The 16,131-nt window shown below is 37.6% G+C and overlaps 1 protein-coding gene across 6 annotated transcripts in view; it reads left to right on the top strand.

The window, feature by feature from the left end:
- The window catches only part of PIGN (phosphatidylinositol glycan anchor biosynthesis class N), a 103,662-nt gene that overhangs the window by 46,755 nt on the left and 40,776 nt on the right, over window positions 1-16,131 (top strand). For 5 of the 6 annotated variants that reach the window (XM_042910360.1, XM_042910364.1, XM_042910363.1 and 2 more), the window contains 6 exons: window positions 4,513-4,591; window positions 5,509-5,691; window positions 11,327-11,466; window positions 14,079-14,178; window positions 14,283-14,375; window positions 15,290-15,381. In XM_042910360.1, coding sequence (XP_042766294.1) covers window positions 4,513-4,591; window positions 5,509-5,691; window positions 11,327-11,466; window positions 14,079-14,178; window positions 14,283-14,375; window positions 15,290-15,381 — 687 coding nt within the window. The remainder of the gene's footprint in view (window positions 1-4,512; window positions 4,592-5,508; window positions 5,692-11,326; window positions 11,467-14,078; window positions 14,179-14,282; window positions 14,376-15,289; window positions 15,382-16,131) is intronic. The other variant, XM_042910365.1, reaches the window with a different exon arrangement.

The raw sequence follows: 16,131 nt of genomic DNA, 5'->3' as shown, positions 1-16,131 counted from the left end.
AGTCAGTTAAGCCTCCAACTCTTGGTTTTGGCTCAGGTCATGATCTCACACTTCGTGGCTTTGAGCCCCGCATCGGGCTCTGTGCTGACAGTGCGGAGCCTGCTTGGGATTCTCTCTCTCCCTTTTCTCTCTGCCCCTCCCCTGCTTGAGTGCACGCACACACACACTCTCTCTCTCAAAATAAATAAATAAACTTAAAAAATAAAAATCCAGGATGAAAATTGTATATTATTCTCTTATTTTTCTTCTCTTTTGGATCCTCAAGTCCTGGCTGCATTGGCAGCCACATATTTTAGTTTTTATCTCCGCAGCCTTATAGGATTGTCAAAGGCTGTATTGGATTCTCTACCTTTGCCAAAAATAAGACTGGCAGATGCCCTAAGAGTTAATGTTTGTAGAATGCTGGACTACTCCTCTGGTTTGCTTCTCTCTAGGATCTTAATAACTCTTAGTCTTGATGGTCTCAGTGACTCTCGAGCACCTTCAAAGTGATTTTTATTTCATTCTATTAGGCTTTCTAGCTGTTCCTGGTGGGAGCATTGGTATGTCCAAGATTCTCCATCATAGCCAGAAACTGTGGTTAAATTTTAATGTTTTAATTATTTTTTTTAAAAAAACCTGGTTGATAAAATGTGAATGAAAAAGTAATGCATATACACAATAGAAATTATACAAGCAATAATAAAATGTTACCTCTTCTGAGTTCTAGTTTTATAGTCTTTTTCCTTGGAGACAAAGTGGCAGTTTCTTATGCATCTTTCCATACATGTCCTATGTACATATGTATCCCTCTTCAAACATGCTGAAAAGAATGGAGAGTATAACAAAAATCCTTGTACCCACAACCAGATTTAAGAAATGTCAACATCTTACCGTATTTCTTTAGATCTTCTCTTTTTCTTAAGAAATAAAATGGTGTATGGAGCGCCTGGGTGGCTCAGTTGGTTGAGTGTCTGATTTCTGCTCACGTCACGATCTCACAGTTCATGGGTTAGAGCCCTGCATCCGGCCCTGTGCTGACTGACAACTCAGAGCCTGGAGCCTGCTTCGTATTCTGTGTCTCCCTCTGTTTCTACCCTACCCTGCTCGTGCTCTCTTTCTCTCTCTTTCAAAAATAAATAAATGTTAAAAAAATTTTTTTTTTTTAATAAATAAATAAAATGGTGTAGGGGGAGCCTGAGTGGCTTAGTCAGTTGAGCACCCAAATCTTGATCTTGGCTCAGGTCATAATCTCGGTTTGTAAGACTGAGTCCCCCTGACAGCATGGAGCCTGCTTGGAATTCTCTCTCTCTGCCCCTCCCACCCTCAAAATAAATAAGTAAACTTAAAAAAATAATAATAAAATGGTGTCATGTAATTGAATCCCTATTTTTTTATTTTTAGAAATTTTTTAATTATTTGGGGCACCTGGGTGGCTTAGTCAGTTGAGCATCCAACTTCAGCTCAGGTCATGATCTCACAGTTCGTGAGTTCAAGCCTCACATCAGGCTCTGTGCAGACAGCTCAGAACCTGGAGCCTGCTTTGGATTCTGTGTCTCCCTCTCTCTCTGCCTCTCCCCTGCTTGTACTCTCTCTCTCTCTCTCTCTCTCTCTCTCTCTCTCGAAAATAAACATTAAAAAAATTAAAAATAATAGGTGACACTAAGAATGATTTTGTACCTTTCTCAACTTACAGAAAGCTAAAAAATTTTGATTGGGGACAAGTTCGTAAGAGTCTTTAATGTCCTAATGCTACAGTGAGATTTGTATGGAACATTTTGATGAACTCCAGACATACCATAAACCTTTGGTGTGTCCCAGGGCACCTGGGTGGCTCAGTCAGTGGAGTGTCCAACTTTGGCTCAGGTCATGATCTCACTGTACATGAGTTTGAGCCCCACAGTGGGCTCACTGCTGTCAGCCTGTCAGTACACAGCCTGCTTCAGGTCCTCTGTCCCCTCTCTCTGCTCCTCCCCTGCTTGTGCTCTCCCCCAAAATAAATAAATATTGAAAAAAACACCTTTGTTATATCCCAAGGCTTATTAATATTAATTTTAGGAAAAGCATAAATTAGCCTGATGCTGTTTTTTTTTTTTACCTAAGTGCTCCATATATAAAATTTCATATATAATGTAATGAAATGTAACATAATATAACATAAATACTTTTCTTTAAAAATATTTCTTCCTTCATTCTTAAGAGTTTGTTGAGAATATGTATTAAATTAGCCTAAGAAATTTAGCTCCAGACAAGCCTGCTTTTCATCTTTTAAGTTAGTTTAGCAAATAATTAGGTGCTTTTAAAATGGCAATGTATAGTATTCTGTTATTTTTTCCCCTTAAAAAAAATTTTTTTTAATGTTTATTTTTGAGAGAGAGGGAGGGAGCATTAGCAGGGGAGGGGCACAGAAAAAGGGAGATAGAGAATCTGAAGCAGGCTCTGCGTTATCAGGGCAAAGCCTGCTGTGGGGCTCGAACTCACAAACAATGAGATCATGACCTGAGCTGAAGTCAGATGCTCAACCAACTGAGCCACCCATGTGCCCCTTTCCCCTGTTTTTAGATTTGTAATATTTTGATAGCATTTTAATCAATTAAGATTTATTGATTCATTTTATGTGCTTAGTACTTTGCTAAGTATTATTATAGTATTATGGTTTTTAATAGAAATAATTAATGGTCTATATGGAAATTAAAATTTAATTGATGAGAAATAAATTGATAGTAGACCACACTAAAATGCCAATGGTGTGAGGCGGGATTGGGAGAGGGCCATAAAGGGTGATAAAGATTTGATTTTGGAAAGCAGAGAGGGAAGGATCTTTATGAACAAAAACTCAGATGTGAATAGGTGACGAATGAAGTGCGTAACCATTGTATAGCTGAGGATGTACATTTGGGGTGATGGGAAATTAAGTAGAATGGAAAGAGACGGTCATCAATAGTCCAGGAAGTTTAGAATTGATAAAGTAGACAATAAGATGCCCATATCAATTTCAAGTTAAGTTAGAAGCTGGAATTCCTGTCTTAGGAAGCCGAGGGGATCAAAGCAAGGAAGAGAGACCAATTAGAAGAATTTTATAGAAATTTGGAAAATTCGACTCGGATACAGCCTTCAAAGAATTCTGGTGCTCTTCGGCCCAGTGATTCCAGTCCTAAGACTTCTAGGAAAATATTCCAAAATGTGTGGTATCTGAAGGACAAAGAATGGGCCCATGACAACATTTTGAAGTAACTTGTGTTTCTTTCATGTGTTCCCACTTCCTGGTATCTTTTTCCTCCAAATCCCAGTGAGTCCTGAGGTGGAGACTTTTCTTGCAGTCTGAAATAGTGATTGGGTTCCTCTGAGTTGAAAGATCTGGGGATCCTTGGAGTTGCGCAGTTCTTAATCAGGTGTGCTTATAGGACTCAGAGAGATGAGTTTCTGGGGTTCGTGAATTTTCGGAAATTGTATGTAATAATATATGCATTTTCTAGAGAGTATCAGATTCAGAAAGAAGCCTATGACCCCCACCCAATTAATATCATTACATAAAAGATTTACTTCCTGCAGCTCTCCCATCTTATCTCTTTAGAGATTTCTGGAATCAAGTAGAAGAAAGATAAGTGATTATATTATGTTGAATCATTGAAATCGTCAATATTTAATTTAGTAGCTTTTTACATACAAAAATATCAATTTCAAATGATCTAACCCTAATAAAGCCTTAAAAAACTTTTTTATACTTTTTAAGTTTGGAGGTATTCACTTTATAAGTTTTAATTAAGCAGTATACATTCAATTTTGTGTTTAAATATACTTATTTCAATCAGGTTATTGAGTTCTGGTTATATTTCTTCAGTTTTTACATTCCATAAACTTAATGCCGTTAGATGTATTTCCTTGTTATGCAGTATTAGGAGTATTTCTCTTGTGTATATAAGGCTTCTACTGTGGTAAAATGACAGGAAAATGACAGAAAGAGAAATAAAAGATAAGGGAACCACAAGTATATTGTGTAGTATAAGAATGGTAAAGAGGTTCAAATTGTTCATTAACTTTGTTGGTTTTGATTGCCTGCAGTTTTTGATCACGACAATTCTAAGTCCCTGTCTAGCTCAGGGGTACAAAGAGCCATCCATAGTGGATTGGCCTTGTCTGTTGTGTCTGTGTATGATGAACACCCGAAGTTCTGGGTACTGAAGCTCACGCCCCTGGTTTACTGCTCCATTAATTGCGTTGTTTTAGTCAGAATTTCTTTATTAGCCAGAGTACTTCATTTCTTCAAAATGATGGATCATATGACTTCATAAGTATAGTTTGGAGTTGAATCTTTGAGTCAAGAAAACCAAATTTAGAAGTTATTTCTTGGGAGGGTTCAGATGACTAGCAATAATACAACTTAGCTTTAGGTTTCTTCCTTTTTTTTTTTATTTCAGTTTTTATTTTCTCAGCTTTTACCATCCTTTCATTTTCAACTAAGAAAGAAAAACAAGAAAGAAAACTTGTCATTGAAACGAGGAGACATTTTAAATCTAACCTTTTCTTTTGTAGGTTGCTTCCTGAATCTAAACAGCTAAACATTGTAAGAAAAGCAAGATCTTACATAAAACAGAGAAAGTATGATGAAGCAGTAAGTATGTGGGCCTGGTGTATAGAAATAGCTGGTCACCGTTTGGAGTATGGGGAGGGGCGAGATATGCAATGGAGAGCAAAGTGGGCAGGCCAAGGAGCTTTCCTGAACACTTAAGTAAGGATTCAATTTTCTCAGTAGCTGCTTTAGCCACGGGCATACTTCTGTTATTTCAGATATTGTCAGGGTAGACTTTTTAAGGTTAGCGTTGGAAGTGAACAGTTGCCATTTTCTATAATGAGAAAGTATATTCCAAATTTCTATAACCATACTTAAATGCATAACATTTTAGAACATGGCATATTTGTACGTTTGGACTTATCTACACACTATCAGGAGCCTAATGTTTATACTGCCGCTTTGAAGCTTCTCAAGAACCCTGCTATGTTTTTCATTAATTTTCTTTTTCTTAAATGGTCATAATTTCAAAGAAGGAAAGAATTCTGTTTTCAGTTTTTCAAATTGCCTAAGTAATACCATGCATTTCTAATGTTTGTTTATGGTTTTAAAACAGTGAGCTATTGTTTTCCTGTTTTAATGATGCTTTATAACTGACTTGGGTAATCTGACATGAGAAAATGAAAAATGATAGAAATGTAAGTGTCTTTGCTACATGGGACCAATATTCGAGAGCCTTCGTTACTTTCCTTCATGGTCCTCTGTAGGTATTTCCACAGAATGAATCATGTTAAATCACTATACATATCATAATTTACATCTTAAATGCCCTTTCTTATCAAGATTCAAAATTCATTCTACCGGGAATTGTTCTTATACTTTGCAAGAAGCTCCTCGAATAATTAAAATCTGTTCTTGATCCATCATCTACAGTTACGCACTCTAATTTTAATATATTTCCTTCCTTTAAAACTTCTTATTCTTCCCATGTGGCAAGTTATGTCTTCCTTTCTCCATAGGTCTCCCTTTGCAAGGAGCTGATTCATCTTGCATTGAAAGGATTGTCCTATTATCACACTTATGACAGATTCTTCTTGGCCATCAATGTTGTTCTTGGTTTTTTGGGATGGACATCTTACGCTTTTTTGTTGATCATCAAGTCTCATTTTAACCTTACTAGAGGTGTTAATAAAGAAGTTAAGGTATGTTCAGAACATATAATGAAGCTCGGATAATGGTGTTAAATCACTAAGGCTGGAGAAAGAAATTGAATCAAATCAACTGTAATGAGTTCATACAATGTGCAAGGTGTACTAAGCTAACTCTTACTTTCATTTGCTTTTGTCATATTGGGTCTCTTTTTTTCAGTTATCTTTATTTCTTTGGTTGGGAAAAAGGTATATTAATAATAATGGCCCCATAACTTAAGAGGGCTATAAAGATAGCTGCATAATTTAAATTTTCCTATGGCATTAGCTGTTGATTATCTGTTCCTTGTAATAATTACTTAGCTTGTTGTAAGCATCCCATATCTTTCTAGTACAGGTGGTCAGAAAACTACTTCAAAGCAGTATATTTAGCTTTATCTGATATTAAAAGTTTGGTAGCTAGAAAGTGACAAAAATCATTTACTCAAAATGTCCCTTTTTAAATAATGTATGTGCTTTTCTGGAACTATTCTTACCTTCTTACAACTTCCTGAAATTTCTAATGCAAATTTTCAGAACTTTCTATTTATCTTTATTTTAAGAATCAGTCTCTAGTTTACTGTACTTTCAATGCAAAAAAAAAAAAAACCCTCAAAAAATTTTAATAATACTTCATATAACTGAGTAAGTAATAACTGTACATATATGGTTTTACTACATTAAAATACTTTACTCTTTTCATATATATTGCTAATTATCATTTTTTGGGGAGAATATGCCACTTGCATTTTCTTTATTCTCTCTAATAATTATTACCATGTCCAAATCCTCTAAAAGGCAATATAATCAGGATGGTATATTTAATAATAATAGTTTGCAGACATTCCCAGTGGTAACTTTTTCTAATTTTATATTTTATTTTTCTGTAATGGAAGGAAGAACAGTAGTGTTTATTCCAACTTTTTATAGTGCTTTAATGCATCTTAAATAATTCCCCCCAAGTAATTTTCATTATTTGAATGTGCGTAAAATTGGCTAGAATGGGGATAATTTTTGACACGATAGCAAGAGAGACAGAACCAACCATGTTTTAGTAGTGGCATTCTGCTGGGTACTTGGAGTTTATTTTGTCATTTTAAACTCATAACAGTGCTGAAAGCATTATAATTTCTTTTTACAAAAGAGGAAACCAAAGCTGTTTAAGTATTTTGCAAAAGGCCACTCTGAGCTAGGCTGTGGAGGAATTGAGATTTGAATCCAGAACAGACTTGTGCCAAACATTATCTTTTCATGTCTATCTTGCTCTTTTGGTTGTTGAGAAAAGATATGAAGTCTTTAGCTTGATGAGTCAACACAATTTCATAGCTGATAATTCTCCTTTATCCATTAACCTGATAATGCAGTGAATGTTTAATTGGATGTACGATATAATGCTAACTACTGCATAGGCTATACAGAGAAATAGAAAATCCAGATTCTGCCCTCCAGGAGCTTAGAATTAGAGTAAAGTAGGTAAGAGATGTACACACATAACCACCTTATCAGACGTAGGTTGCTATACTACACTACATTGCAAAAGACAGCTTTGACATTTGACAACTTTAATATATATTAAGTGTTTGAATGTGATATATATTAAATAGAGGAGAGCTCACTTTAGCGAGGACAATGACAACAGGAAAAAGTAAGTCTTGATAGAAAATTAACTACTACAGGGAGAGGATGAGAATAAAGCAAACTGAATGATCTAAACAGAGGCAGAGTTGGGAAAATGTTTATTATGCTGGTGTAATAAGTAATATTTATTGAGACTCACTATCCCAGGACTATGTTGGGTGCTTTGCATGCGTTATTCAATTAAGCTTAACACAACCTTAAATCTGGCAGTTAGGAGTCTCGTGATATGAAGAGGGGAATTTAGGCTCAGAGAGCTACACGGTTTCTTCAAAGACACACTATGACAAAATGACAGAACTAATATTTGCCGATACTTAAATTCATGCTCTTTCTACACCATGCTGCTTTTGGAATAAAAAGTTCAACTTGGGGAGAAGGTGGAAGGTTTGTTCAAGGGACGAAGAGGAGATCATACCGACAGTGTAGGTTAGGTTGAAGTAATCAAAGACCTCAAATGCTAGACTATAGATTTTACATTGGATTTTGTGAGGAGTTGGTGTATCACTTCGAGTTAAACCAGAGAAACAGAACCAGTGGGATCTATGTATTAGTAGGGTTAGTGTAAGGAAATGGCTTGTGATTGTGGGAGCTAGTTAGGAAAGTTCTAAAGCCACAGGTCAGGCCGTGAAGAGGGGCAGACAGGAGCCTGCAGGCAAGACCCGAAGCCACGCTCGGTAGCTATGCTTCCGTTCTATAGGGAAGCCTGCCGTTGTGCTCTTCAAGCTTTTCAACTGATTGAATCAGGCCCGCCCCGGTTACCTTGGATAATCTCCCTTAAAGTCAGCTGATTGTAGACTTTAATCACATCCACAAGATGCTTTCACGGCAACACCTACATCCGTGTTTGAGGATAATGGGCACTATATAGCCTAGCCACGTTTTGACACACAAACCTGACCATTGTGTCAGTTTTGACCATTACAGACTGACCATTACAGGTGAGGTTGTGAAATTTTTTTTGAACCCTCTGGTTCTGTTTGCAAAACCATTCTGATTCATCTTCAGTGAGAGATTATAACCTAGGGAAGTGACACAACCTGAACGGTTCTGAAGGAAAACTAAAATGCCAGTGGTCAATAGTCTTAACTGGAGGGAGGCATGGAGAGCAGTTAGGAGGTAAGATGACCCCAGCCGTGTACTTTTTAGAACGCGACGCTTGTGGGTGGGGTATAGGGAGGCTTCGTCGGGGAGGCTGTTGCCAAAGTGAAGTCTTAAAGGGTGAATAGGATAGCTCCGTAGAAAAAAGGAAGATGACGCACAGAGAGAGCAGCAGGCCCCAGAAGAGGAGAGAGGCAGCATGGCTTTTTGGAAGAGTGCAAGTCACTGGTACGGCTGGGATAGAGAGGGCCTCTGGGGAGGGAGCCGTGGGCTTGAAACAAACACTATCCTCATTGCCAGATGAGGAAACAGCTTTAGACAAGCTAAATGGGTTAGTCAAATTGGCGAGCAAATGGAAGAAAGCCTTGGAATTAAATTTATGCCTGACTCCGAAATTTATGTCACTTCTTCATGATGGTGTCACTCAGGATATACAGGTCATTTCTGATTCATCACCATTACAGGCAGTGAGTATTTAAATATAATTTGCTACAGCTCCTCATAGTTGTATCCTGTGTGTAACTTGTACATACTCTTCTCCTTTGCTTTGGCCAGTTCAGATGTTACTTGCTTTAGAACGAAATACCCTTATTTTGCCACATGTTGACCTTTATTTTCGTATTACCTAATAAAATCCCCAAATATTAACCCCTTGAACCAAGTCTCATGAGTCCATACCAACCCACGTGGTTTGAACTCCGTGGAGGCCGGCACCTAGTACAGAGCAGGCCCAGAGTGTGCGGCTTAGTAAGTGCTTATCGGAGGGAAGAGTCATCACAGTGCATGGTTTGTTATCATTAGTTGTGTTTTGAGGAGCTAAGGGAAGGTGGGGAGTCAATTCAGGAGGAAGTAGAAAACGTACCCCCACTCTTACTATTTAAAAGCCTTTGGGGATCTGGGCGGCTCAGTTGGTTAAGTGTCCGACTCTTGATTTCAGCTCGGGTCACGATCTCACGATCGGTGGGACTGAGCCCCGTGTTGGGCTCCGTGCTAAAAGCGTGGAGTCTGGTTGGGATTCTCTCCCTCTCTTTCTGCTTCTTCCATCTCATGCACTGGCACGCTGTCTATCTCTCTCTCTCTCAAAATAAAGAAATAAGCTTTAAAAAAAAAAAAACGCCTTTCAATCTCTACTTCAGTTGAACTGAATTCTTTATGATTTCATTTCCTATGAGTGAATATCATTGATAATGTGTATTTTAGGTATCAAAGGATTAGATTATTATACCATATTATACTGACTCTAGAAAATCCCTCAAAAATGTTTTTTTAGGTACTCATTTCTTTTTGTGTTTTTTTTAAGTTTATTTATTTATTTTGAGAGAGAGAGAGAGAGACAGCATGAGTGGGGAAGGGGCAGAGAGAGAGGGAGAGAGAGAGAATCCCAAGCAGGCTCTGCACTGCCAGCACAGAGCCCATCGCAGGGCTTGAACCCATGAAACTGTGAGATCATGACCTGAGCTGAAAGCAAGAGTTGGATGCTTAAGCGACTGAGCCGCCCAGGCGCCCCATAATGCACTCTTTTAAACTTCTTTTGTTATTATTTTCCTATTCTCAATATGCTGTGAAACCAGTGTCATCTCTTAAATGATGAATGCATGCCTCAGCCACCTTCAGCTTTAGAGACTCCATCTCCACATCTGTTTGAGATTTGCCCCTTGCTATGGGTCCCCCACGCTGTGTCACACATCTCCATTTCCAGTTCCATTCACCTTCAGATTTCTACAGCACCTGCTGGGACTAGTGCAGAGAAGTAGGGAGGAGAGAATAAAAATGAAGGTAATAGCAGCAGCCACTATGTATTAAGCTGTTATAATATTCCGGGCATTTTGTTAAGCTCTACATAATCTCATTTAAGCATTACCAACCTTGACCAATAGATATGGAATTATTACTCCCATTTTATAAATGGGATGAAACTGAGTCTCAGGATAGTTTTGGACTTTGACTGAACCAGAATTTGAATTCTGATCTGTGTAGTTCTACACTCTTAATCACATTGCCGTGTCTCACCTTCCTTTTTCCAACTGTCCTAATTTATCCTTGTTTTTTACTTCCTTTCTGGTGACATTTTGTGCCAGTAAGGAGGAATTATAAAGAGGAAAAAAACCCTCTTGTCTCTCTCCCCCACAAGGCTTCTACTACAATGAGTAATTCTTAATTCTCACCTTATTTAGCTTTGACTGGCAAAGCAAGGGGAAAACAGACAAAACAAAGGACAGAGAAAAGAGAATGCCATATTACCCCTCCATTCCTGTGTTTTTCCTCTGTGGCTCTTCTTAGCATCACAGCTTTCCATGGGTGCGTTTGTTTCCAATCGTCGGAACGTCTATCCCTGAAGCTTGCTTCATTACTCCCGGCCCAGAGCACCCACGGGCATGCACAGCCCATGGAGGCCATCACTCGTGACTCACATTGGGGAACTCCTTTCTTGTTTGGCAGGTGGTTGGGAAGAGAAGATATGACTGAATGAACACACTGTGGTTGGGCAGTGGAGAGAGAAACGTGGGCAGCGTGTCAAGTTGGAGTTTGAATAGATAGAAGCATTGTTCCAAATGAAGATTAAGTCCCACAGTTTATTGCGGATTAAATGGGCTTTTGTGAGCTAGTGAGGGAGCTCGATCAACATTTATAAGATTGTTACTAAGGAGAAATATGTTCAGAGTTCCAAACAAGTTACTCGCAGACAAACTTGAGGAACATAGTCACTTTTAAATGGAGAATTGCCTAATAGCAACAATTTCAGAATAGCCAGCTTTTTCTTCCTGTAATAATGCTTCTCCAATGACAGGTTTTTTTTTAAATGCAGTTCTTCAATTAATCATGTAATAGATGTCTTCACTTTGTAAAATCTCTTTTAAAAACCTGTCAATCAGCATGAATTTAGAAGTGTTTCAATGTTCTGTTTGATTTTCAGAAACCAAGCCACCTCCTGTCATGTAGTTGTATAGCTATTGGTGTTTTTGTAGCATTTTTCCTGCTGCTTCAAGACTGTCCCTGGACTTATTACATATATTGTTTGTTGCCAGTGCCAATATGGTATGCGGTTCTAAGAGAGTAAGTAACACTCCCATGCTGTCTTATTTTGCACTTCGCTGACAGTGAAATCTATTTTTAAAGTGCATTAGATTTCTGTAGCATAAATCATCAGAGATAGTTATAATGCCCTCCAATTTCTGAGCCCTCTCACTTCATTGCTAGCAGAAGGAAAGTGGCATATAAACGTCTTTTTTTGTTTTACCTTTCCCTTACTGCCGTGAGGTTGTGTTGACCTCGTTCCCTTCTTTGTGTACCTTTTCTAAGAAACATCTGGACTAAACATAGAGTAATTAATATTGACAGTACTATGCCAGGAGGAGGAACTTATATTTTGAATTTGTCGTATCATCTCAGATTCCAGTGTATCTTCAGGTTTCACAAGGAAATTTACATGTTTTCTTTCCACACATTTTTTTGCCCTTCCTTTCCTAGCTATCACGTAAACCTAGATAAACGGAGTTGGTAATTAAATCCACACTAGTAATGTGAACATACAGAATGGTGGATATTGTTCACGGGTGCCACGGGTCCTCCTTGAAGTGCCTCCTCACAGGCTGGAAGTAAAATGGGTTCTTACTGCTGTAGAAAACATCAGAGGCAGAGCTCCCAGGCGAGTTTCAAGCACTTAAATATAAAACCACTCAAACATTGGGCTGGTTCACGTTCATAGACAGCGAGGGACACGTTGCCCATCTTGTTCTATATTTGCTCCAGTAATCTAGAATTTGAACTTAAGTCTTGGGCGTCCAAGCATCCCCTGAGCAAAACCAGACCCGGAAAGCAGAGCAGGGAATGAGAGCTCAGAATTAAGGGTATATTCAGGGTTGGCCAGTATGTTTGTCATGACACGGTAAGTATTTTTATTCTAATTTTTTTAAACTCCGGATTTGACCACATCTTTCATCCTTAAGTACTAAAAACATTGAAATACTAAAAGTACCAAAAATTAAAATTAAAATATAACATTTAGAAGGATAAGGCAAAAAGACACTATCAGAAGGACATAGTGTTGCTTCTCTGTTTGAAAGGAATAGGATTGCTGGATAGACATACTTAAATCGGATTTTTTCTAATGTCATTCACTCTGGTTTAAAAGTTTTTAGAATGGGAAGTTTTATCCCTGCAGAAACTTCTATTCTACTACAGAATCCTCCTGAATTATCAAATGTCCTAATTATGAAGGTGACTTATCTATTTAAACTTTAAGAGGAAATGTGATTTTGAATGTATGTTGTGTTCTATCTTTATCTTTTTGAAAATACATAGAAAATAAAACATAAAAATTCACCTTTCTTCTAAAATCTTGTAAAATCTTCTAAATGATTTTACAAAGTCATCTCTTATTTTTCTGTGCTTGTTCAGCTGTTGAGAACAAAAGAAGCATTCTCCTCTTGACTGGTGTTAACATTTCTTTTCTCCATGGCACCTTAGTAGTTTTGATAATATTATGTAGCCATTGTTTTCAAGCAGAAAAAGATCATAAACCAAATGATACTGAGCTTTTATAATTACCTACTTAATCACTACAAATGCTAAAAAAAATTTTTTTCTAGTGATGAAATGCAGAAAGTACTCAAGTATATAATACATGTTTAATGGTTATGGGTTCACATTTAATTACAATGAGTGTACAATTAGTGACATTTTAAATTGGGTTTGGAAAAGGTTATTTAGCTCAATGAAAAAGTGCAATTAAAATTTTCTCTACTGGAGCACCTGGGTGGCCGAGTAAGTTAAGCCTCTGACTTCAGCTCAGGTCATGATCTCACAGTTCCTGGGTTCAAACCCCGTGTTGGGCTCTGTGCTGACAGCTTAGGGCCTGGAGGCTGCTTCAGATTCTGTGTCTCCCTCTCTCTCTCCCCCTCCCCCACTCGTGCTCTGTCTCTGTCTCTCTCTCTCTCTCTCAAAAATAGATAAACATTAAAAATTTTTCTTCTTGGGGCTCCTGGGTGGCTCAGTCAGTTAAGTGTCAGACTTCAGCTCAGGTCATGATCTCATGGTTCATGGGTTTGGGCTCCACATTGGGCTCTGTGCTGACAGCTCAGAGCCTGGATCCTGCTTCAGATTCTGTGTCTCCCTCTCTCTCTGCCCCTCCCCCACTTGGACTCTGTCTCTCTCAAAAATAAATAAACATTAAAAAAATAAAAACTAAATATTTTTCGCTACCTAGATTAGGAAAACATATGTTTATTTTATTAAGACAGTTGAGATTTCAATATACAATTAACTTTGGTGGATTTAAATCTTTTCCCAGTTTTAATCCATTTTGAGTTCATCGTATTTTATTTCTGATAATGTATCCGTAATTGCATGTACTCACGTTTAAGCTAAAATCAAAGATTTACCATTAATGTTTATGTTTTAAAAACAGATTTTTGTGATCATTATCAAATTAATTCAGAAATTATACTTTTTCTGAAATACTTCTAGGTTTCAAAAAAAGAGATTTAGTTAAGTGAAGCCGTTGAAAGAAATCTGTTACAGATTATATTAGTTTTTGAATAACCTATGAATTGAAAATTCCCTGATTTCTAGGTTTACGCAGTTTTTATTTTTTATCATATATGACCTCATTTTTTTGCTCAATATATAGTATAAATAATATTTTTATAAATGATCTTGTTAAACAGGTTTCAAGTTATTCAAGACTTTGTCACATTACTGTTGACCGTTCCTCCAAGTTATTTTGTTGGATACCTGTTAGTCTTTATCCTGGGAATTGAAATATTAGTGAGTAATTTACCACGTTACAGCATTTTCAGATCTCTTTCATACATATGTAACTCCTTTTAAATGACCTCATTTTTCATTTCTTCTTTGGAATGCATTACTAGGTTCTCAGTTTTTTCTACCGCTACATGCTTACAGCTGGACTTCTTGCATTTGCGGGTTGGCCATTTATCACCCAGCTATGGACTCGAGCAAAGGTATAAGTACTTGTTTTGACATTAGACGGATTAGTAGCTACTTTGTTTTGATATGTGTTTAACTCAGGGAATTGTTCATTTTTAAAGAAAAGAGTAGAATGTGTCCTTACATAAAGAGCCTGGTCCTTTTGACAGGAGGACTGCGGTTGCCTCTAATGTTTCAGTGATTCACATAGACTTTCACATCAAAGTGAATTGGTCATGGGGTGATTGAAACACTCTAGATGCAGAACTGGTACCAAATATCTAAATGATGGTATTGTCCAGCGCAATGCAATGGCTTCAGAGGCAGTGCTCTGAACTCAAGTCAAAGGAGTCACCTTTTGCCTAGCCCTGAGAATAGGCTCATGTTTCCACTTTGATATTTTTTGAGGGAGGTAGCAGGAGGATAGAAATAATCTTCTTTCCACCCTATGAGAGAACTTATAGGATTCTCCATCGAATGGCGTTATTAATCGTTTTTTGTCTTGATCGAATTACAAACATACTTCTACTTCTTTCCCCCCTGAGCTCAATCCCTTGATTATGGTTGCAGGCCAGCTTTCTTATAGATATTATCAGTGTATGGTATAACATAAATTGATGGAAGTACTTGCTATGAAATATGACCCAGGTTTCAATCCTGGCTGTTTCATTTACTAGTCATAGACCTGGTACATGTACTTTCACATCGCTGATCTCAGTTTCCTCATCTGAAATATTGTGAGTAATATACCCTACCTCTTGAGGTTATTGTGAGACTTTATTTAATGCAGTACCTACTATTAACAGATCTCTCACCAGTAGTAACTGTATTATTTTTTAAACAGCTATAAGGCTTCGCATATAATCTTTACAGGAGTGCAGTCTATGAAACACTAAAGACTATTTTCTTTACCATATTTGTCTAAAGATAACTTTTTTATTTATTTTAGAGCATCTCACTGAGTTGGATTTTCTTCTCTTTGCTCCTGGCAGCGTTCCCACTGATGCCCGTTGTAGGACGAAAGCCAGATATCTTTCTAGTGTATGAACAATATTTTCTTTTCTTTTCAATATAATTGTTTTTCTCAAGCACTGTGAAATGTGAGCCTAATCTTGGTCATGAGTTTCAAAACAAACTAGTGAATAAACCAAAAGTTAAAATACTAATATCGGACCATTGGTGATAATTTTGGCTCAGACTCTGAGAAGCATTAAAGCTCCCTGGAGATACTTCTGGGCCTTCAAAAAAGTGAAATTGGGCCAAACGGTGATAATTTAAAATTCCAAAAAAAAGAAGTCTAGAGGCTTTTGTATATTAAGGAATCAGTAAAAGGTTTCATATGAAAAATGTTCGGTTGCCAAAAATATAAAGATCGAAAAGCCACTGATAGACTAACCTCTGTCTTTGCCTTTGAGCATGTCTAAGCTTTAAATGTCTTAGGAAAATGAAAGTCTCTCCTAATCTGCATGTAACGATCTCTAGGGGAGGGAGCTCTGTACTTTGATGGCTTTACCATGTTTAGTCACTTCAACTGGCTGTGTGTGTGTGTGTGTGTGTGTGTGTGTGTGTGTGTGTGAGTGCGCTCGCACATACGCATGTCTGTGCTCGGCAGGCTAGATGATCTTTGCTTCATGTAAGAGTCCCTCTCGTTTTCTAGTCATATAATCATCTCTGTTACTTTTTTTTTAAATGTTTATTTTTGAGAGAGAGAGAAAGAGAGAGCAGGGGAGGGGCAGAGAGAGATGGAGGCACAAATCCAAAGCAGGCTTCAGGCTCTGAGCTGCCAGCACA

Source organism: Panthera leo, chromosome D3 (genome assembly GCF_018350215.1).
Source record: "Panthera leo isolate Ple1 chromosome D3, P.leo_Ple1_pat1.1, whole genome shotgun sequence".
NCBI classification, from domain to species: Eukaryota; Metazoa; Chordata; class Mammalia; order Carnivora; family Felidae; genus Panthera; species Panthera leo.
This window is presented reverse-complemented; position numbering and strand designations above follow the sequence as displayed.